At 38.9% G+C, this 23,166-nt stretch overlaps 1 protein-coding gene and 1 pseudogene across 1 annotated transcript in view; one reads left to right on the forward strand and one right to left on the reverse strand.

Annotated features, from left to right (window-relative positions):
- Positions 1 to 1,314: 1,314 nt before the first annotated feature.
- Positions 1,315 to 6,989, reverse strand: LOC144225473 (heterogeneous nuclear ribonucleoprotein A1-like; annotated as a pseudogene).
- Positions 6,990 to 7,731: 742 nt separating this feature from the next.
- ATP1B3 (ATPase Na+/K+ transporting subunit beta 3) overlaps positions 7,732 to 23,166 on the forward strand; it is a 43,561-nt gene continuing 28,126 nt past the window's right edge. The window contains exon 1 of the mRNA XM_077756714.1: positions 7,732 to 7,890. Coding sequence (XP_077612840.1) covers positions 7,782 to 7,890 — 109 coding nt within the window. The 5' untranslated portion in view covers positions 7,732 to 7,781. The remainder of the gene's footprint in view (positions 7,891 to 23,166) is intronic.

Consider the following 23,166-nt stretch of genomic DNA (forward strand, 5'->3'; position numbering starts at 1 on the left):
TAACCTCTAAACTGATGGTATTAGGAGGTGGGGCCTTTGGGAGGTGATTAGCTCATAAGCATGGAGCCCACATGGATGGGATTAGTACCCTCATAAAAGAGGCTCCAGAGGGCTCCCACCCTGCTTGCCCATGTGAGGATACAACTAGAAGTTTACATTCTAGAAGAGAACTTTCATTCTATACTGGTGCTCTGATCTTGTCCTTCCAACATCCAGAACCATGAGAAATAAATTTCTGTTTATAAGCCACCCAGTCTATGGTTTCTAGTTATAGCAGCCCAAATGGTTAAGAGAGTCACTGTCTCCTTAGCTCTAAATAACATCCTTATATACCTACTCTTTTTGGTTAGATTTAAACACTATTAAGTCCCTGGAGAGGAAGATGACAAATGAGCTATTTATGTATTATTTCCTACTTCATCCTCCACTTCATATTTTGTTAGTTGTGGTATTAGTTTAGTGTTAAAAATATACAGCATTGACTTTTTTACTTCTAATTTTTAAAAAATTTAGTATTGGGGCACCTGGGTGGCTCAGTCGCTTAAGCAACCAACTTCATCTCAGGTCATGATCTCATGGTTCATGAGTTTGTGCTGACAGCTCAGAGCCTGGGGCCTCCTTTGGATTCTGTCTCTCTCTCTCTCTCTCTGCCCCTCCCTGCTCATGCTCTGTCTCTTTCTCTCAAAAGAATAAACATTACATTTTTTAAAAAATTTAGTATTTACTTTTTCTATTGGCTATACTTACAATTTTAAAGAATATACTTAAATTTTCACTTCCAGCTCTATCATCTTCAAACTTGAAACATCTCTCTCTCTCACACAATCTTTCTCTCTCTTTTTTTAAAAGACACATTTATTCAGTGTCATGACCAGGCTATTACATTTAGCAATCAACAGCATGGATGTGAAAGAAAGAGAAAGAAAGAAAGAAAGAAAGAAAGAAAGAAAGAAAGGAAGGAAGGAAGGAAGGAAGGAAGGAAGGAAGGAAGGAAGAAAGAAAGAGAAGGAAAGAAAGAAAAAGAAAGGAAGGAAGGAAGAAAATCTGCATTAAAACCCTTTGTTGGAAAGCTTTACACTTTCCATAGAACAGAAACTAAAATAACCTGTTATACAATTAGTCACAAAATACAGCCATTGAGTTTTTTGCCCATACACATGAGTAGTGCTTAAAACATGTCTTCTTTGTTGCAGCGAGGCCTTGCCACAACTGTGCTTGGCTGAGTTCACAAATCTGTTGTAGCCCGTAGCTTCCCTGTCACTTTTCTGGCTCTCCTCTCCCGCTAAATTAAGTAGAAATGTTTCCTGGCAGTAATTAAAACCTTCTGCCACTGTCATAGCTACCGCTGCTGCTGCTGCTGCTGGAACCGCCATAGCCACCTTGGTTTCGTGCTTTGGCGAAGTATTGGCCACCACCACCACCACAGGGGCCAGAACTTCTGCCTCCAAATTTTTCTCCTCTCAGAGATCCAAAATGTGAAGATTGATCGTCGTAATTGCTAAAGTCATTATAGCTTCTCCTGTCTCCAAAATTGCTTCCATCATTACCGAAATGGTAAATGGTAAAGCTGTCCCCATTGCCACTATATCCACCACCACCTCGACTGCCACCAAAGCCACCTCACCAGTGAAGTTTCCTCCATGACTAAAGTTGTTGTTCCCACTAAAACCACTTCTACGACCACCACTGAAATTTCCAGAATCACTTGGACATCTTTAGATGGATGAAGCACAGCCATCTCTTGCTTAGATAGAGCTTTTCTTACTTCACAGTTGTGGGCATTCACAGCATGGTATTTTTAAAAATTTATTTATTATTTTGAGAGAGAGAGTGCGCACATACAGGGAAGGGGCAGGGAGAGAGAGGGAGAAAGAGAAGGAATATCCTAAGCAGGCTCTCACGAACTGCGAGATCATGACGTGAGCCAAAATCAGAGTCAAACGCTCTACTGACTGAACCACCCAAGAGCCACCAGTATGGTATTTTTGAACAACACTCTTGTCCACAGAGTCACAGTCATCAAATGTTACAAAAGCAAAGCCTCTCTTTTTGCCACTGCCTCGGTCAGTCATGATTTCAATCACTTCAATTTTCCCATACTGTTGAAAATAATCTCTTAGATGATGTTCTCCAGTGTCTTCTTTAATGCCACCAACAAAAATCTTTTTCACTGTTGAGTGGGCACCAGGTCTTTGAGAATCTTCTCTCGAGACAGCCCTCTTTGGTTCCACAACTCTTCTATCCACCTTGTGTGGCCTTGCATTTATGGCTGCATCCACCTCTTCTACAGTGGCATAGGTGACATATCCAAAGCCTCTGGAGCACTTGGTGTTTGGATCTCTCATTACCACGCAGTCCATAAGCGTTCCCCATTGTTTGAAATGGCTCCTCAGACTCTTGTTGGTTGCTTCAAAGCTCAAACCTCCCATGAAGAGCTACCAGTTTTAATTGCTTTCCATTTTCCCTCTTAACAAAGGAAGCACATGCCTTCACCATATGACTAAATTTGTCCAGGATCTTAATTCCGGTCTCTGCAGCATGGAATCCATTTTCTGCCTGAGGACATTCTTCTCCAGTTCAATATCAGTTGCCCTCTTAGCCTGCTGTACAGCTCTCCTTCTAGGCCCTCCTTTCATTGGGTTAGGGATTAGTGTTTCTTGAGTCTCAGGTTTTTCTTATTCATGAATTCCTTTCTCTTTTTACTGATTCATCCTTAATTGATTTTTTAGAAAGAATTTTTGAAAGGTGAGCTTTCTGAGTTCTTACATGTCCGAACATGTCTTCATTTTACCCTTGCAACTGAATGATAGCTTAGCTGGTTATGATATTCAGATCCTCAGAACTCTGAAAGCCATGCTCCACTGTCTTCTGACACCGAGTGTTTTTGATGAGAAAACGATGAGTGCCAATTAAGTTTTTATTCCGTTGTAACTGACCTGTTGCTTGTTCTCTGGAAGCTTTTAGAATCTTCTCTTGGTCTTTAATGTACTACAAAATCACAAGTTTATAGTGAAATTTGGTTTTCTTTTCATTTATTTTGCTTGGCACTCAGTAAGCCCTTTTACTCTGAAGACTCCTATCTTAACTCTAAGAAATAGTCTTCTATTATTGGTCTCATTATTTTTTCCCCTGCATTTTCTTGTCTCCTGAAACTATTTACTTGGCTATTATCCCTCCTGGATTTGACCCTAGATAGTCATTGGACTTTTAAAAACATTTCTTCCCCTCTGTCTTTTTGCTTTACACGTTGGGATATTCCACTGACCTTTTCTTTCAGCCCTTATGTTGATTTTTTTTATTAAAGGAAGTTGGGGTGTATGAGTGGCTCAGTCGGTTAAGCATCCTACTTTAGTTCAGGTCATGATCTTATGGCTTGTGAGTTCGAGCCCCACGTGTTCAGAGCCTGGAGTCTACTTTGGATTCTGCGTCTCCCTCTCTCTCTGTTCTTCTGCTTGTACTCTCTGTCTCTCAAAAATAAATATTAAAAAAATTTTAAAAAGGAATTAACTGTATTTTACATTTCCAACAATTCTTTTTTGTTCTCTGATTGCTTCATGTACATAAACTTGTTTTATGGATATATGGGCTTCTAAAATTTTCCTGAGGTCACGAATTAGAATACATAAAAAAAAAAAAAAAAAAGAAGAAGAAGAAGAAGAAAGAAAGAATTATCTGTTTCCTCTGAGGTCAGCTTCTTTTTAAATAGTTTTTTTTTGAAAATATTAAACTTATACCTCTTTGTGGTTACTTTTCAACTAAGTGAACCAGAAAAATATATATCAGGAAAATTGCCTACCCTTTTCCCTGTTAACAAAAAACAAGTTCTAGGGGCACCTGGGTGGCTCAGTCGGTTGAGCATCTGAGTTTGGCTCAGGCCATGATCTCATGGTCTGTGGGTTCGAGCCCTGTGTTGGGCTCTGTGCCGACAGCTCAAAGCCTGGAGCTGCTTCGGATTCTGTGTCTCAAACAAATATTAAAAAATTTTGAAAGAACCAAGTTCTATTAAGGAAAATTTCAATGATAGACAAAATATAACAAACTCCATGTACTCATTACCCAGCTTCAATAAATATCAGCATTCTGGGGCGCCTGGGTGGCTTAGTCGGTTAAGCGTCCGACTTTCGCTTAGGTCATGATCTCGCGGTTCGTGGTTTCGAGCCCCGCGTCGGGCTCTGTGCTGACTGCCAGCTCAGAGCCTGGAGCCTGTTTCAGTCTGTGACTCCCTCTCTCTCTGACCCTCCCCTGCTCACGCTGTCTCTCTCTCTCTCTCTTCTATAAATAAATAAAAACATTAAAAAAAATTTTTAAAAAAAAATAAATATCAGCATTCTGCCATTCTTATTTCACCTATCCCTTTCCCTTCTCCTGTATATATATATTTTTTTTTAATTTTTTAATGTTTTATTTATTTCCAGGAGAGAGAGAGAGAGACAGCGTGAGCAGGGAAGGTCAGAGAGAGAGGGAGTCACAGACTGAAACAGGCTCCAGGCTCTGAGCTGGCAGTCAGCACAGAGCCCGACGCGGGGCTCGAACCCACGAACCGTGAGATCATGACCTAAGCGAAAGTCGGACGCTTAACCGACTAAGCCACCCAGGCGCCCCTTTTTATAACCAAATTATTAATTAATCTTCCACATTGAACTAGTTATTTGAATTTATTTTTCATTTAGTAAACTATCCTGTTAGATCATATCATACACTTCTTCATATGTCACCTAATGCAGTGAATGACAGTATTAAAAAATGTAACAAAACTCCCATTTAACAGAGCACTATCTATGCCATATACTGTGCTCATGCTTTAGAAAACACTGGTTTATTTAATTTAAGATGATTAATAAGGTACGTGCCTGCCCTTTAATCTGCAAAGGATGTAGCAATGTTGTTTGTTAAAGGAATAGTCAAAAATTAAAATTAAAACCAATGTTTCCGTAAAGAGAATTGTGTGTTCATGATTGTGTTTCTCAGGTACAATAAAATGCCAACACAACTGGAGATTCTGTTTGTAAGGAAGGACTCATTCTAAAGAAATCTTTTTTTAAATGTTTATTTTTGAGAGAGAGAGGAGAGAGCACATGCAAGCGCAAGTGGGGAAGGAGAGAGAGAAAGGAAGCAGAGAATCCAAAGCAGGCTCCAGCCATCAGCATAGTGCTAGACTTGGGGCTCAAACCATGACCTGTGAGATCATGACCTGAGCTGAAATCAAAACTCAGACACTTAACTGACTGAGCCATCCAAGTGCCCCTCTAAGAAAATCATAATATCTATTCTCTGAGGGACAAATAATGGCTTTTCAGTAATTTAGTACCATATTTACATCAGTTATAACCCCAAATTATAAATAAGATGCTGCTATAAGAACTGAAATACTTTTTAGTGTATATGTGATTCTAAAATTCAGGAATAAACTAAGAGTTTTAGCAAATTAAGAGCCAAAATATCTTGTTTATGCCCATTGAAGGCAGAACATGAATTCAACCAAGTGCCTCACAACCATTTCTCTCATTTTCTCTCATTCTGCCTTGTTCAGTTTTATGAAGTTCCCCCAGAGCTCTGCCATCATTCACTGGTGAACCAGTACTGGTTAGTGGAGGAAAGATGGGGATTTGAATCAATGTACTGTTGTTTGATAGCCTTTTGACCATGGGCAAGTTACTTAATTTCTCTAAACCTCAGTTTCCTCATTTACAAAATTAGGAAAACAGTACCTCCCTCCTTGGGTGTTCGTAAAGATTAAGAAATACATCACACTAAGCAAGTAGTACAGGGCCTAGGACTTAAATATGTATAAATGATAATTATTATTCCTGTGGGATTCATAGGTATGCTCTATGCTACCGGCAGGGTAGCCAGATTTAGCAAATAAAAATACAGGATATTCAGGTAAATTTGAGTTTTAGGTACATAAGAATAATTTTTTAGTCTAAATACATCACAAATATCGCATGGAATATACTTATACTAAAAAATTATCCATTGCCTGAGGTTCAAATTTATGAGGGCATCCTGGCAAAATAGCTTCTCCTTTAAAAGGGAAACTTTTAAAATAAACTTATAAGGGATAAAGTTGTGATTAAATTTGATATTTCATCTGCTCATACCTGGTAGTCTCCTATCCTCCAATACACTCAGTATTTTCTCTTCCAGGCAATGCTCAAGCATCATATATCAGAGAAACAAATAGTGTCCGTATCTTGGAGCAGAATGTCAACTTTTCCCCAAACTGAAATCTGTTGGATCAGTTACTATCCTAAACTAGGTATGGGTTTTAAAACTACTTAGTGAATTCTATTTGTACTTAAATCTTTATTTGGAAAACCACAAAGCACTACATATGAAAGTCATATTGAGGATCACTAAAACTATACAAACTACACATCTCTGACAGCGCTATCTCTGAAACACTATTTCAAATGTTCTCATTTTCTTTGTGTGCATCATGTTTTCTTTGTGTGCACCAGGTAATTATTTTTGAAACTGTGCTTGTTATTAGCACAGACACACAAGATAAATAAAGCAGATGGGTTTCTATATTTTATTCCAATCAGACTGTAGATCTTAACCTCTTATCTAGACTAAAAAGCCTGTTATCCTACCAGTATTTTAGCTAATTTGTAGTTAGATCTTTTAATGAGATTTTAAAAAATAGCTTTCCAAAGCGCAGGGGGTGGGAATTACTTTATGGTAATATACTCTTCTATCTCTTTTCCATTTGCGGGAAATGTAATCCATAATTCCTTGCTTCAATAAGCAATGTGAGGAAGCGAGAGATGCCGGAATGTCTTTATCCATTCACTCCTTGAAAGCATTTGCAGGCTGTGTTAAAATTTCCAGGGAGATGATAATGCAATTATCCAAAAAATAATATATGTGCTATATTTATTTCCTCATCCATAATTTTTTATTTGCCAATACACTGAAGCAGTGCTTCATTTGTTCTTCCTTAAAAAAAAAAAAAAATGCACCTTCTGCCCAAACTCCTTTTTCATCGTGTCACCACCAGTCGCGGGGCACTGTACTCTTTAGCTCCATCTCGTGTAGAAAAACGTCGACTGCACCCTCAGCTCCGACCGAGGGGTGCATCCACTACCCTGGAGAAGATGAAAAGCCAGGAACTTTATTTAGGCATCACCACGAAACGAAGAAATGAGTTCCTGTAAATCCTGTCTCAGAAAAAGCAGGTCTTAGAGCTGACAGGCACCTCGGGAAAGCATATATATTGATTTACTTGATACGCTCAACTGAATCTGGAGAAGAGTATACTCCGTTGAATTAATACTGACGTATTTAGAGTGAAATTTCCATCGAGCTGCGATTCCTGGTGAAATCCTTCAGAAGGGCCAAGTAAGGGCATTCTCTGAGCAGCAGTACGTACTACCCTAAATGCCTCACGGGAGCCTACAGCAGAGCTTCGTCACGTCATAGAGCCCAAAGGAGAACGCCTCGAGACGGTGTGGGAGGCCGTTCGGGGAGAGGGTGGTGAGGTCCCCTCCTCGGTGAAGACGACTCTGGCAGACCGAAGTCGTTTCCGTGTTTTCGCCCCGCGCCGCCGGGCCCCGGTGGCCCACGGCATCTCCCCAGAGTTCTCCTGAGAAACCTGAGGGTCAGGGACGCCCACCTTTTGCTTGTTATTATAAATGTGCTTATTAAGCCTCATGATTTTTAAAGTTGCCATGTGTGGTTTTTGCTTCCTCTGACCAGGGGAGAGGGAGCCCAAGCTGCCCTCNCTCGCCGCCTCCATCCGCGCGGCCGCCGCTCCCCTCGCCGTAGGCACACACACCATGACGAAGAAAGAGAAGAAATCCTTCAACCAGAGCCTAGCCGAGTGGAAGCTCTTCATCTACAACCCGACCACCGGAGAGTTCCTGGGGCGCACCGCCAAGAGCTGGGGTGAGCGGGCGGCGGTTGGGCGCCGGGGCCGGCAGCGGTCCGGGGGGCGCCGGGCGGGGTGGGGTGGGAAAGGAAAGGCGGGAGGCGGCTCCCCCNCGCACGTGCTGCCCAGGCCTCCCGCCCCGAGCGGCGCCGGAGGCTGGGGACCCCTGCCCGGAGCCGAGCTCCGAGCGTGCGGCGGCCGTGAGCCCGGGCCTCCTTTGTACCGAGCGCGCGGTCCGGGAGAGGCCCTGGCAGAGGCGGCCGGTGGCGCCGAGAGGTTCGGGGAAGCCAGACCCTGCCCCACGCCCGGGGAGAGGAAATTTCCACTCTCGCTGCTATCTTGTGACTCGTCCACGCTGCCACCCTAGTCGGAAGAGCGTGAGTGTTAAGTGTGTGGGTTGCATCAATGTGCCGCGGTTAGTTAATCGTGCAAGTACTTGGTACATGAAAATGCACTTGAATTTGGACATTTAAAAGACCATTAAAAAGGTCGGTTCCTTTTTAATTACAGACGTCTTCTTCCTTGTAAAGAGGCTTCTTTTGGGGAAAGTAAATCCCAGGTGGAACAGTTTTTGTGCCTTCAAAGCATGTGATGGTTGTGTATTTAGCAGTTTTTCTGTCTATGACTTCTTTGTTTTAAAAGACATATTTAAACCATCCACCAGTGTGGTGCTGCTTTAGGGTGCCTCTTTTTTTTCTCCGAAAATTATATTAATGTCTGAATAAGGACTAGTGGTGTTTGTGTTTTTTGGTTTTGTTTTTGCTCTTTGCCTTTTGAAATACATTTTAGTTAGTAGGTCTTTTTTTTTTTCTGAGTGAGAATAAATTTCTAGAGTTGGAAACTATTTGGGCACGACATTTCTAAGAGAAACATGAAGGGAGTAAATTAGCTATGACTCAGAAAATAAACTGTTGCTATTGACTGAAATTGTCAGCTCCTCCAGAGTGGAAAGGAGGCTTAAAGTCCTATCACAAGCGGAAAGTGGCCTTGGAGGTTGTGTGTTTTTTTTTTTTTTTTTTTTTAGTCCAACCCCCAGTTTAGAGATGAGAAAAATGAGATCTAGAGAGGTTGTGATTTTGCTTTGTGTAAAATTACATATTCTATAGAGCCAAGAAAAGAACCCACTTGTCCTTTAATCCTAGTCCAGCAGTTTTATTATTTTACAGATGCCTTGCCTAAGTAACACTCATGATTTTTATTTAGATAGCAGTCTTTTGGGAACCCATTAATGTGAAGAGGAAATAAATCTTGCAACCGGAGTTAAATGGGGGGAAAGTGGTGAACAATTATTATTGCTTCTAGAATGTGCTACCATTTTGCTGAAGGAATTTTTTGAGTGGTGGAAAGGGATTAATTTTTGTAGACCTCCCTCAGTGCCTTCTCATTTCCAGTAATAAGTACCTTCATTTTATGTCAGAATGACATTTCTTAATGCAGATAATGCTTCTTACCTTTGTATTCATATGGTGTTGAAGTTGAGATTTTATTGGGTCTATGCATTTAAGTAAATAATATGCACAGATTGTCAGAGTGTAAAGGCATTATTATATAAGGTCTATAGTACTACAGGTAAAGTTGGGATTCGTTTTAGGATTAAGGGAAGACTTTTATTCAGAACTGAAAATAAAGGTTACTCTTACCAACAAATAGTACACTTCTGCATTTATTGGAGTAATAGTAAACCAGTGCAAAACGGCATAAATTATCATCCATAATCCTATCCCAGCATAAGGGCATTTCTCTAAGGATATATGTAGATGTGGTGTGTAGAGGCTGAAGTCCATACTCCGCTCTCTAGGCTGTGTACCCTTGAGCATGGGGAGTCTGCCTGGAGAAAGGGATATCTTGTTCTAATTCTCAGAAAGGCACTGTATGGGCTAGCTGCCTGATCTCATCACCACAGAGATATCCACTATTAATATTTTGGTATATATCTGGGCATACTTAAATGGGTCTAATGTTAATTTTTCTTTTTTTTAACAAAAAGAGATCCTACAATAAGTTGCTGTATATTGTATATGTATATGTTTGGAGTATATTATAAGCACCTTCCCATGTTAATAAGCTCTATATCATCATTTTTAATAGCTCACTAATGTTCTATTGCATAGTTCCATGTACTACCGTGATTTTTTAAAACATGTTTATTAACATGTGTATCTTATGTATGCATGGGAGATACTGAGGGAAGTATGACTGCTATTTTTTTACTAGTACTTTATTGTATGTACTGGTCTCTCCTCCCCCATTCCCTCCAGCTTGGCATGTACTTTTTGCAGATTTATTTTTTGAGATATGTTTCTACTAGTGCAAATTTCTAGGTTGTGTTTAATATGTGTACCCTTTACATTTTGGAAATAGGTTGCTTTTTCTTTTTTTAAAGAAACTCATTTGCAATTTTTTCTAGTTGCTTTTGAATTTAAATGTAGGTGTAGGAGGGAGGTGGTTACTTTTTTTTTTTTGGTTGACTTTGGTAAAGTTGCAGTGTCTGCTGGTGTGTAGAAAAAAGCCTCTATTTCAAAGATTTTATAAAGACATTCATTTAAGATGTTTACTAATTTTTACATTCAAGTCTTTAGTACATTTGTCCCATTTAATTTGAGGTTCCTCTTCAAGTGCATGGGGATATATTAAAAGCACTCAAAGACCAATTTTGCCATTTCTACTTGAGATAGAGAAAATACTGTAAACTATACCATATTGTGTTGTTTTATAATTTTTTTAAATTTTATTTATTTTTGAGAGAGACAAACACAGTGTGAGTGGGGAAGGGTCAGAGAGACAGGAAGAGAGAAAGTCAAGCAGGCTCTGCACTGTCAACACAGAGCCGGATGCAGAGATCGAACTCACAGAACTGTGAAATCATGACCTGAACCAAAACTGAGAATCGGACACCTAACTGACTGAGCTACGCACACGCCCCACATTGTCTTATTTTAAATGGCCATATAAATGACTTTTTATAAGATTTTATTTTTTTTAAGTAATCGCTACACCCATTGTGGGGCTTGAACCCATGACCCCAAGATCCAAGAGTCGTGTATGCTGTACTGACTGAGCCAGCCAGGTGCCCCTATATGAAAGATTTTGAGTTGCTTCTTGTATGTGTGCCAATTTCAAAATGCTTATTGCATACATAAAATCACTTCATTTGATTTTCACAACAACCTTCTAAAATAAAGCACGCTATGTAGGTGATCAGAGTATACCTAGAGTTGGTTTCTTAAGCTGAACAGTAATGACACATCAGGAATAAGTAGTTGCCATGTATGAAAATAGGACAAAGAAAATTTAGCATCTTGTGGCTTATGTTGCAAATATTAAAACTAAACGCATTAAATACAATTAGAGTGAAAGATAGCTTAGAAATCATCTATTATTTAAACTATAAGTAATGGACCATGTGTTGCAATGAACATTTTTAAGAATAATGAAATAGAATAGTAAAAATACCAGTTTATTCTACCTGGTAAGTTTATCCTAAGGAAACGTGTTCCTTGAAACTTTTCTGTACTTTGTATATACAGATATCCTGATGTAAAATGTATTTCTTATTGTGGCAGTCAAAAAAGCTTAAAAGCCACTAATGTAGCCCTGTGTCTTCATTTCATAGCTGAGAAAATTGAACTCAGAGATCTGATTTGTCAAAATTCACTCCACCATAGAATCCCTGGCCTTTTAGACTTACCTCCAAGGCCGGAGGTTTTTCTGTTTGTTTTGTTTTGTTTTGTTTTTTTCAACTATGCTATGACTTGATGTCATTTAATGACATCTGCTGTGGGCTTCTTTGGAGTTCATTATCTGAAGGCTGTCGATAGATGCTCTGTATTAATATTTACTTAAAACTTGAGTTACTGATTTCCAAGCATAGTCAGGATTCTGGACCGAAACTATTTAACATCTACACTGTGTTCATGTACCTTTTCTTTTATTATAGATCCACGAAGTGCCATTTTCTCAGTTACCTGCTCCCATTCTGGGTTATGCCTCAGTAAATGCTCTGCTTTGGAGATCAGACTCCATCCCATCTTGGGTGTCTGACTGTAGGGGAGAAGGCAAGTGTGTTTATTTTCCCAGTAACACATAGTTTTGTAAGATGTTGTTCTTTGTCCTGTGGAGTGTGACATATTAAAGAAACTTTACAAAAATGTGCACTGTTGGGAAAGTAACAGGACTTGCCTTACCCTGTGTGCAGGCTATAAATGAAGGTCAGTGGTGGGTGTGGCAGCGGCAGCAGCAGAGGCATAATGAGCCATCACCCAGCAGGAGACAGCACTTCCTGGACTGGTAGTGGAAGGGAGGGGACGGGGTAAGTTTGTGTGTTATGTTCTAGATGTTGTAATTACAGTAGTGTGTGCTTTACTGTTGTTCAAGAGCAACCTTCCTCTACCCTCCAAAATTTGATACTTTGAAATTGACTTTTGAATTTATATCTGTAGAATTTAATTATATTAAAAGAAATTTAAAAATCTTTCCATCTTTAGTAACAATATTTCTATGATATGTCATGTTTAAGGACCAATTGTGTAACAGAAAAAGAAACATTTAACACTGAAAGATAAACTTCTTATTTTCTAATTATGCATTCATTATGTTAGTTTTGAAGTAATCTCTAACCACTTAGAATAAACACTATTAACATTTTAATAGTTTGTTTCATTTATGTAAATAATTTTTTAATACATAAATAAAAATTTAAGTATACAGTTAGATAACCTAGTGTTATTTCTTAATGTTTAAGGGGAATGGATTTTATTCCTCTGCCGCCTTAAATGTTGATGTGTTGGGGATACCCTGGGCCCACTCCCATCACCTCTGTGGGAACTGTCCACACTTCCTCCTAGAATTTATGTATTCTAGTGTCTTTAGTTATTATCTCTCTGCTGAGACTCCCAAATCTACATCTCTAGTTGGTATAGCTTTTTTTTTTTTATGTTAATATAACCAACTGCCTGTCAGAAATCTTCAATTGGATGTTTCATAGGACTATGGAGTGTTTAATGCACTTCTTCATGTGACTCTCCATTGTCTTCAGGGGCTCCTTAGTATGACACACTCTTTATAATCTCACTGACTTTATTTCTCTCTTTACCATTCTCTACCACTTCTGGGCCTGTTTCCTAGCTTCTGCATCTCTTTCCTTCACCTTGGCCTGGGTACTCAGATGTCAGCTTTGATAGCCTGATCTCTGGTAAACATCTTTGAGCTCCTCTGTGCCTAAGACTGCATCAAGTGCCTGTGATTCCCAAAATATTTTTTTCTATTATAGCATTTATGACTTTATGTAGTAGTAGTGTTGCTTGTTTACTAGACTATACTTTCTTATTTACTTTTCTTAATTCCCTAACACTGAGCCTTTTGCCCAGCACTTAGTAGGAAGATAATAAAAATAAGTTGAATGAGTGATCTCTGTTATGAAATGTTCCCACGTAATTAGTCTTTTACAACATTTAAAAAAATATTTTGGTGTTGGCGTATCACAGTATGACGGTTCCCCTATGTTTGGGCATCCCACTCCTCCCCTCCCCCACCCTTTTAAAAACATAGGCTTCGTGCCCAGTGCAAGGCCCGAACCCACAAACCCATGACCCTGAGATCAAGAATTGAATGACCAACTGACTGAGCCAACCAGGTGCCCCTCCCACCCCCCTTTTTTAATAGCATTGTGAGTTTTCATAGTTCAGTGTTCAGACGAAGCTTCCTCTTAACCTTGTCAAAGATTCAGCTGAGTTTGTGACAGGCATGAGTGGTGCATCTGATTAGGAGAACAGAAACAAGATGATTATCCAGGTCTCCTGTTTCCTGCTTTATTGCTCTATTTAGCTTCTTATACTGCTCTTATGAGACTCGCATAAAGGTGTGGTGGTTGTTGTTTTAACTTTTCTCATATTTATTGGGCATTTATTTAACAGTATTGTCCTCTGCCCTGCAGGGTGCTTTACGAATCACATTTCTGAAAAGAATCCTCTAACTTAGCAGCGTCCCATGTATTTAAACTTTGTTACTGATTATTTGTGGACTGGCTCTTATTTGTGACTTAGTATTTTGCTGATGCCATAGTAAGGTATCGCTGACCCTCCTCCAAGGCATAAGATGCTTTTCTTTTTAAAATAAAAATTTTTAAGTTTATTTATTTTGAGAGAGAGAGAGCACAAGTGGGGGAAGGGCAGAGGGAGAGAAAATCCCAAGCAGGCTCTGGACTGCCAGCACGGAGTCCGATTTGGGGCTCCAGCCCACGAAACCACAAGATTATGACCTATGCAAGAGTCCGACACTTACTCGACTGAGTCACCCAGGTGCCCAAACATAAGGCTATTTTTCTATTGGTGGATTCTGGCCCATAAATAGTGGCCCTTTGTGTGCCCTTACCACCCCCCTGTCCCAGTATCTCTCCTAATCATTTCTTTCCGGTCTGTTCTTCCTTATCTTGTTTCCTAAACGTGTATTTCTCAGGTGCTGTCTTTGGCCTTGTTTTCTCTAACTAAACTACCTTACATATCACCTTGCCAACAGAGCTTTTTTCTCCTTCCTCTACTGAAATTCTGAGTTCTTCCTATATTTGCAATTTTTGAGAACAGTTTCCCTATCTTTTTTTTATCGTTTGGGCTCTAAACCTGCCCGGTTCTGTAATATCTCGTAAATCTGTGACCCACACTCTCATTGCCTCTACTGCAGTTAATTCAGGAATTCATTTACTCTGTCCTATTCCTCTCCCATCTCCATGTCTTATGGAAACCCACATTCAGAGGAAGTACAGGGTGCTCATTTTTCATAGCTCTATCTTACCAACCACCTGTTTCAAATTTCATAGTCCTTAACACTCACATCAACCTTGTCTCCACTGTAGCAGGGTATGGTAGTGTCTTTTCTTATAAATTCTCTGAAGGGGCACCTGGGTAGCTCAGTCGGGTAAGCATCTGGCTCTTGTGATTTCGGCTCAGGTCATGATCTCATGGTGGGATTGAGTCCCACATCAGGATACTCTCTCTTTATCCCGGTCTCTCTCTCTCTCAAATAAATAAACATTAAAAAAAAAAAAGCTATTAAATAAAACTAAAAGCACCAGATGAAGAGCTTTTGAAACTTTTCCAAAATTGTAACATGTTCAAATATACCATTGGCTTTCTAGCTTTTACCTGCTGCTTAAAACAAAACAAAACAAAATACTGTAGTGCTATTGACTTTAGAGAAGGTGAGCTCTGGACTCCTGATGCATCCCCAGAAAAATTGGAAAAAATTCCAAGGAATCAGTTGGAATCATTGTGACCTAATCCAGTGCAACATCACTGCTGTCAGGTTATTTTTAAGGCTACAGCTTTGATCATGCTACTTCACATACCCAAAAACTGTGTTTGGATCCCCACTGTTCTCAGAAGGTTTAAATAATTTCCAGACAGCCTGGCATTCCAGGCTTATTACATACTGGCTTAGAACTAAGTTTCCAACCTTATAACCTGTCATTTCCCACCGTACTTTACATATACCACATGTCATAGCCAAAACGGGTGTATCTGAAAGCCCTTGGTCTGGAATGCTCTGCTCTTTCCCTCCCCTATGCCTTTCATCTCTGCATCATAAATTCTTTCCTACCTCACATGTCTAGCTTGAGTGTCAGCTGTCATAAGCTTTCTCTGTTGCGCCCAGATGAAAATACCACATTTATCTCCTATAACACCTAAAACTTATATCCTGGATTCTAGTTGTTTATGTACATTGCTCTTACTAATTAGATATTCTCCCACATCAGGATTTCATTGCATATCCCTGTAGTGTCTAGCACATAGTAAGCATTTACCTTTTTTTAATGCACAGATTATCATTTAATCAGTCTCATCTTGTGATTCACCTATTCCTTAGTACACCTACACACGGTGAAAGTCTTATTTGTGGAGATAATTGTACATAAAGGCATAATTCCCCATAGCTTACCATGATTCTGCCCCACTAAACTAATTCATTTTGAAGTTTCCAGATAGGGCACCATAGTAAAAGTGAGCCTGTGGGCATATATATTTTTTTAATTCATGAACCTTAGAAGTATATCAGTGTTCTGAGATGACCAAACTCTAGGACTCAGAATATAGACCTAATTTTTAGTTCCACACATCCAGCTAAGCTTAGATAACCCATTTAAAATCTCTGGGTTTTAGTTTCTGCTGTAGGAGAAAAGTTGAATGATAAGTTTCAAATGTCACTTTGAAATGAAAAAATAAGTGTATATAAATGCTTTAGAACAAGAGGTGGCCAACTTTTCCTTTAAGGGACCAGGTAATACTTTAGGCTTTGTCAGCCCACTGGTGTCTGTTGGAAATACTCAACTCTACTATTGTAGCTTCAACGTGGCTATAGACAATATGTAAACAAATGGACCTAGCTGTTTCAATATTTGATTTACAAAAACAGTCTACGGCCATACCACCCTGAACGTGCCCGATCTCATCTGATCTCGGAAGTTAGGCAGGGTTGGGCCTGGTTAGCACTTGGATGGGAGACAAAAACAGGCAGCGCCTGTGGTTTGCTGACCTCTTTAGAAGTTAGTGTCAGGGTGCCTGGGTGGCTCATTCGGTTAAGCGTCCAACTTCGGCTCAGTTCATGATCTCATGGTTTGTGGGTTTGAGCCCCGCGTCAGGCTCTGTGCTGACAGCTAGCTCAGAGCCTGGGGTCTGTTTTGGATTCTGTGCCTCCCTCTCTCACTCTCTGACCCTCCCCTGTTGACGCTGTCTCTCTCTCTCTCAGAAATAAATAAAACATTTTAAAAAAATAATAAAAAATTTAAAAATAGTGTCAGTGTAGGCTAACTCAAGAAGTCTGGCTTAGTATTAAATGAGATGTAGACTCTTGGCTTTGCTCTTTTTATATAATGAAAGTAACACTGTTGTTTGAATTTTTACAATACAGATGTGAATAATCAGTAAGTCCACTGTCTTTAGCTTCTTTCCTGAGTAACCACTGTTAACAGCAATGATTTTTAAAATGTAATACATGGTATATCCACTTTGGATAAAGGTCTCATAGCTTTTTTAAAGTAAATACACATCTATCCTATGACCCAGCAATTCTACTAGGTGTTTACCCAAGAGAAATGAAAACATAAGTTCACAAAATACTTGTACAAGAATATTCATAGTAGCTCCAATCTGGAAACACCCCAGGCCTCCATCAGCAGGAGAATAGGTAAACAAAGTGGTATGTCCAAACAGCAGAATATTACCCAATAATAAAGAGAAATGAACTGTGGATACACAAAACATGGATGAATTTCACAATTAGGCTGAGTAAGAAAGAAGCTTTGCCTAAGAGAATACATATTAGTATGATTTCATTTATATGAATTCTAAAACAAACAACACTTATCAGTGCTGGAAAAAAGCCCAGAATGGCGTTTGCATCTAAAGGTGGTGGTCCATGGGGATTGGGAAGGGGCATGAGAGAAGTTGATAGTGTGGCAGTAGTGTTCTGTATTTTACTAGGGGCTAGGATCATACAGAAAGTAGTGCCAACCCTCCCCCACTTTTTAAAAAGTTTTTAAAATTTAGTTAACATACAGTATATTAGTTGTAGGTGTACAATATAGTGATTCATGACTTCCATACAATACCAAGTGCTCATCAGAAGTGAATACCTTAATCCCCATCACTTATTTTACCAATCCCTCTACCCACCTCCCTTCTGGTTACCATCAGTTTGTTCCCTATAGTTAAGAGTCTGTTTCTTGATTTGTCTCTCTCTCTCTCTTTTTTTCCTTTGCTCATTTGTTTCTTAAATTCCACATGTAAGTGAGATCATATGGTATTTGTCTTTCTCTGACTGACTTAGCATTATATTCTCTAGTTCCATCCATGTTGTTGCAAATAGCAAGATTTCATTCTTTTTTTTATGGCTGAGTAATAGTCCATTGTGTGTATGTATGTATGTGTGTATATACACATGTATACATACACACACCACTTTATCCATTCATCAATTGGAGGACACTTGGGTTGTTTCCATAATTTGGCCATTGTGGATAATGCTATAAGCACTAGGGTGCATGTATCCCTTTGAACTACTATTTTTGTATTCTTTGGGTGAATACCTAGGAGTGCAGTTGCTGGATTGTAGGGTACTTCTTCCCCCCCCCCCCAAGATTTTATTTTTAGTAATCTCTACACCCAGTGTGGGGCTTGAACTCACAACCCTGAGATCAGGAGTCACATGCTGTATGGACTGAGCTAGCCAGGCACCTCAGTAGTTCTATTTTTAACTTTTTGAGGAAACTTCATACTGTTTTCAGAGTGGCTGCACCTGTTTACATTCCCACCAACAACAGTGCATGAAGGTTCCTCTTTCTCCACATCCTTGCCAACAGCTTTTGTTTCTTGTGTTGTTGATTTTAGCCATTCTGATAGGTGATATCTCACTGTAGTTTTGATATGCATTTTCTTGATAAGTCATGTTGAGCATTTTTTAATGTCTTTTGGCCATCTGTATGTATACTTTAGAAAAAATGTCTATTCATGTCTTCTCCTTTTTGGATTATTCTTCGGTTGTGATGGTCAAAACCTGTCTAATGGCACATTAGAGAGTTGTCACTAAGTGTAATTTTCCCCCTCAATTTTAGTTAATATGCATGATGTGTTTAGGAGTGAAATATACATGCTGACATCTGGAACATGAAATGCATTTAAAAAATAAATAGTGAATAGATATGAGTTAGAGTAGAACATTAACTGTAGAGTCTAGGTGGGTTTCTAGATGTTCACTGACATTTGACCTTTCTGTGTGTGTGTGTGTGTGTGTGTATATATATGTATATATATACACAATGTTAATGAATATTAGAGAAAAAGAATACATGAATACATTTGTGTTTCTCCTGACTGCCGTCTGCCAGTTGTGGAGTCTTTCCTGTAGAGAGTGACTAATGATTGTGTACCAGCTGCCCTGCTGGTCCTACTTCCGTGCATTTAGATGTATGTGTACGTATATACGTACCTGCGTATGTGGGTACATATGGACTATGTAAAAATAAGTAATTTTCCACTATTACATGAGTAATAGGAAGAAAGTATGTTTTTTAAACTTGCTTTCTTCCCTCTCCTGCCACTTAATGTGATTGGACTGTGTTTCCATGTCAGTATATATTTATTTCATTCCTTTGAGTCCTTGTATAATCCATAGTGTAGAGATATATATTCAAGATACTTATTTTTTTTTAATGAATATTGAGATTGTTTCCAATATTTCTCTTAAACATTGTTGCTATGCAGCAGTTCGGGAGAGCACAAATGTGGGAGAGTGGCGGAGGGAGAAAGTGAGCGAGCATCTTAAGTAGGCTCCATGCTGAGCCTTGCTTGTGCAGGCTTGATCCCACAACCATGGGATTATGACCTGAGCCGAAATGGAGTTGGACACTCAACCGGCTGAGCCACCCAGGTGCCCCAGTATATGCTTATTTTTATATTAACATTTACTGTCCTCCAGTTTATACTCCCATCAGCAGTGGATAAATGGACTGGTTTCCCTTCAACTTTCTGAACACTGGATATTATCACTCTTTGCCAGTTTGATGGGAAGCTAACCTCTGGTTGGTTTTTTTGCAATCTCTCTGATAACTGCAACTGAGCTTATTTTTGTTTGCTTAGTTTCCTTTTTTTTTTTTTTTTTTACAGCCCCCTCATCTCTTTGCTCCCTTCTGTCTAATTAATTAATTGATTTTGATGCAGAGACAGCACGAGTGGGGGAGAGGCAGATAGAGAGGGAGAGAGAGAATCATAAGCAAGGCTCCCAGCTGCCAGCCCAGAGCCCAACACAGGGCTTGAACTCAGAAAACTGTGAGAACATGACCTGAGCCGAAACCAAGAGTAAAATGTGTAACCAACTCAGCCACTCAGTCACCTGTCTTAATTTGTTTATTTAAAAATACTGGTTTTGCATTGACATTATCACAGATTTAACAGCTTTTTAAAAATTTATTTAAATTTACTCATTCACTTTGGGAGAGAGCACCCATGCAAGTTGGGGAGGGCAGAGGGAGACAATTCCAAGCAGTCTTGTACCATTAGCGCAAAGACTGCTGTGGGGCTTGAACTCATGAACTGCAAGATCATGACCCAACCGAAGTCAGTCATTTAACTGACTGAACCACCCAGGTGCCCTGGAAATTTAACAGTCTTTTAATGGGCTCTTCCTAATCACTTAACTCAAACTATGTTGAATAATCCATCATTTCCTCGGTGATCTGAATTGCCAACTTTCTTACATGCAAAACTTCATCTTACAGATCTTTTCTTGGATTTTGTTGATTTGTATCTCTGTTCCTGTGTCCTTAACACACTATAGTATGTAAGCTCTATGTGAGCATTTGTAAAATAAAAGAACACGTGGGAGAGGTCCCTGGGTGGCTCAGTCAGTTAAGCATCAGACTCTTGATTCTTGAGATTCTCTCGCTGTCTCTCTGCCCCTCTCCTTGTGCAGGTGCGTTCTCCCTCTCTAAAATAAAAAATAAAATAAAGCACATGTGTGAAATTTATGTGGATAGTGACTGTCCAGTTTCGGTATCACATAGGCTGGACTTAAGGTAGGGGCCCCTGGGTTGCTCAGTCAGGTTAAGTATCTGACTTTTGATATCAGCTCAGGTCTTGAACTCAGGGTGGTGAGTTCAAGCGCTGTGTTGGGCTCCATGGTGGGCACGAAGCCTACTTGAAAATACAACAACAAAAACACCTAGGTAACTTACAGAGCATACTAAAAATATAGTTTATCTGTAGAGAGAGTCTAATCTCTGAAGATTGGGAGAACCAATTAAAGCCATTTGGACATGGTAGGTGTTTTAAGGGTAGAGCTCTTTTTTTTTTTAACTTTTGATTTGGAAATGTTTATTTCCTAAATATTCTCAAGTTTGCTAATTGAAACTGGTTTTACTGATCAAGTTAAATATTTCTGCATTTCTTTCTATTTTTATCTTCATTCTTCCCTTTCCTTGAATTTATTTCAGTCATGAATTAAAAACTTGGCTTTTGTATTTTGTTTGTTAACCTTCTGTTTTAATGAATGAATGTAAGGATTTTTGTTTGCTTTCTGCTCTGACTATATTACTGTTTTGAATTTTGAGTATTTCAGGTTTCATTTTCCTTTTTTTAAAATTTTTAAAAATGTTTTATTTATTTTTGAGAGAGTAAGAGAGTACTAGCAGAAGAAGGGCAGAGTGAGAGGGAAACACAGAATCCAAAGCAGGCTCTAGGCTCTGAGCTGTCAGCATAGAGCCTGACGCAGGGCTCGAACTTGGAACCATGAGATCATGACCTGAGCCATAGTCGAATGCTTAGCCGACTGAGCCACCCCCCCCCCTTGTTTTTTGTTAACATTTATTCATCTTTGAGAGATGGAGAGAGAGCATGAGTGGGGGAGAGGCAGAGAGAGAGGGGGAGACAGAACCCAAAGCAGGCTCCAGGCTCTGACCTGTCAGCACAGAGCCGGATTCGAGGCTCGAACCCACAGACTGAGATCATCACGTGAGCTGAAGTCAGATGCTTAACTGACTGAGCCACCCAGGCACCCCAGGTTTCATTGTTTTTTTAATCAAAGGACTAAATAGAAATCCATTTTTCTAAATTTTTGTTTTAAATTCTAATATATTTACTTAAATTTTAAAGAAGTGGCCTTGATTTTTCTTGTTGTTTGTTTATAAATTTGGGTCTTTTGTGTTTTGTAACTTAAGTCATAGTCCGTTTAGGGACAGTGTTGCAGGTTGGTAAAGAGTATATTTTTTGGTGACTACAAAAGTTCTGTGTATATTGGGTAGCTGTTAGTTGTGTTTTAAAAATAATTACTGTCCTTTTTGTTATTATTTACTTCATCTGTGGATTTCTGGGAGAGCTGTGTTAAAATCTCTATATAGCATTGTGGTAATTTTGTAATTTTGCTTTTGCATTACGTATTTTAAGCGACTTAACATCACAAAGGCTCATGGTTGTTATGCTGTACCTTCTTGATGTGTTTGTATTTTTATTAATAAGAAACATTTGTCCTATTAATGCTTTTTGACTTGAACTCTAGTTTGCTTAGAGTAATAATGTTACATCTAGATTTCTTTTTGTTAGGCAAGACCTACTTTGTTTTCAACCATGATGTGGTATAATTTTAAGTTTTCTTCCATAAAAGTATTCAGTGAATTTTTTAACCCACTTTAAGAATGTCTTCTTTATTTGACTATTGTTAACTTTTTTTGCCGTATTATTTTTCAGATTTTAATTTGTTATTAAATTTAAACAAGTTAAAAGTTTTAACTTTATATAAAATATTAATGAATATAGTGACAAAAGGAGATTATTGCTCTCCTGGCAATTGATGTATGGATTGCAGAGGGGCAAAAGGACTCTGGAAGTGTTAGAAATGTTCTGTATCTTTAGTGTAGTAGTAATTTCACAGATTACACAACTGTCAAAACTCATTGGGATTATGCAGTTAAAATCGATAAAAGTTGGGGCGCCTGGGTGGCTCAGTCAGTTGAGCGTCTGACTTCAGCTCAGGTCATGATCTCGCAGTTTGTGAGTTCGATCCCCGTGTGGAGCTCTGTGCTGACAGCTCAGAGCTTGGAGCCTGCTTCAGGTTCTGTGTTTCCCACTCTCTCTGACCTGCCCCCACTCATGCTCTGTCTCTCTCAGAAAAAATAAATAAATAAATAAACATTTTAAAAATAACTGATAAAAATTGTTTTATTTACATTATTCCTCAGACCTGATAAGGAAAAGAAATTAACATCAACGCTTAGATGTTGCCAGTAAGTCTTACTGGTTGCTTTGCTCACCATTGCTTTATATATTCTTCCTCTTAGATTTTTAAAGAAAACTTAAAAAATGGAACTATACAATTTATATTAACTTTTGGAATTTAGTCTATGATCTCTGTCCTTTTTTTTGAAGTCAGATATTATATAATTTTTTTTTCAAAAAAAGAAAAGAATTAAGATGGTGTAGCTAAAACTCAAATCCTCCTTGGCCACATCCCAGTCCCAGTCCTGGTCCCTTCTTCGCTTATCAGAGGTCACTGCTGTTTATGAATTTGATTTGTAAGTCTTGGGTCCATTNTTGAGTGTTTTAAATTTAAGCATGTGGTATATATATCATTCTGAGGTTACTTTTTTCCACTTGGAGCTTTTGGAATCTGTTTCATTCCTTTTTAAGTAACTGTTTATAGTTCCTGTTATGTATTATGTTTTATTTCTTTGCTTTGTTTGAGAACAGTTACATTGTTAGCAGGTTTTTTTTTTTTTTTTTTTTTTTTTTTTTTTTTTTTTTTTTTTTTTTTTTTTT

This window comes from Crocuta crocuta, unplaced genomic scaffold, assembly GCF_008692635.1.
Source record: "Crocuta crocuta isolate KB4526 unplaced genomic scaffold, BGI_CrCroc_1.0 scaffold337, whole genome shotgun sequence".
Taxonomy (NCBI): domain Eukaryota; kingdom Metazoa; phylum Chordata; class Mammalia; order Carnivora; family Hyaenidae; genus Crocuta; species Crocuta crocuta.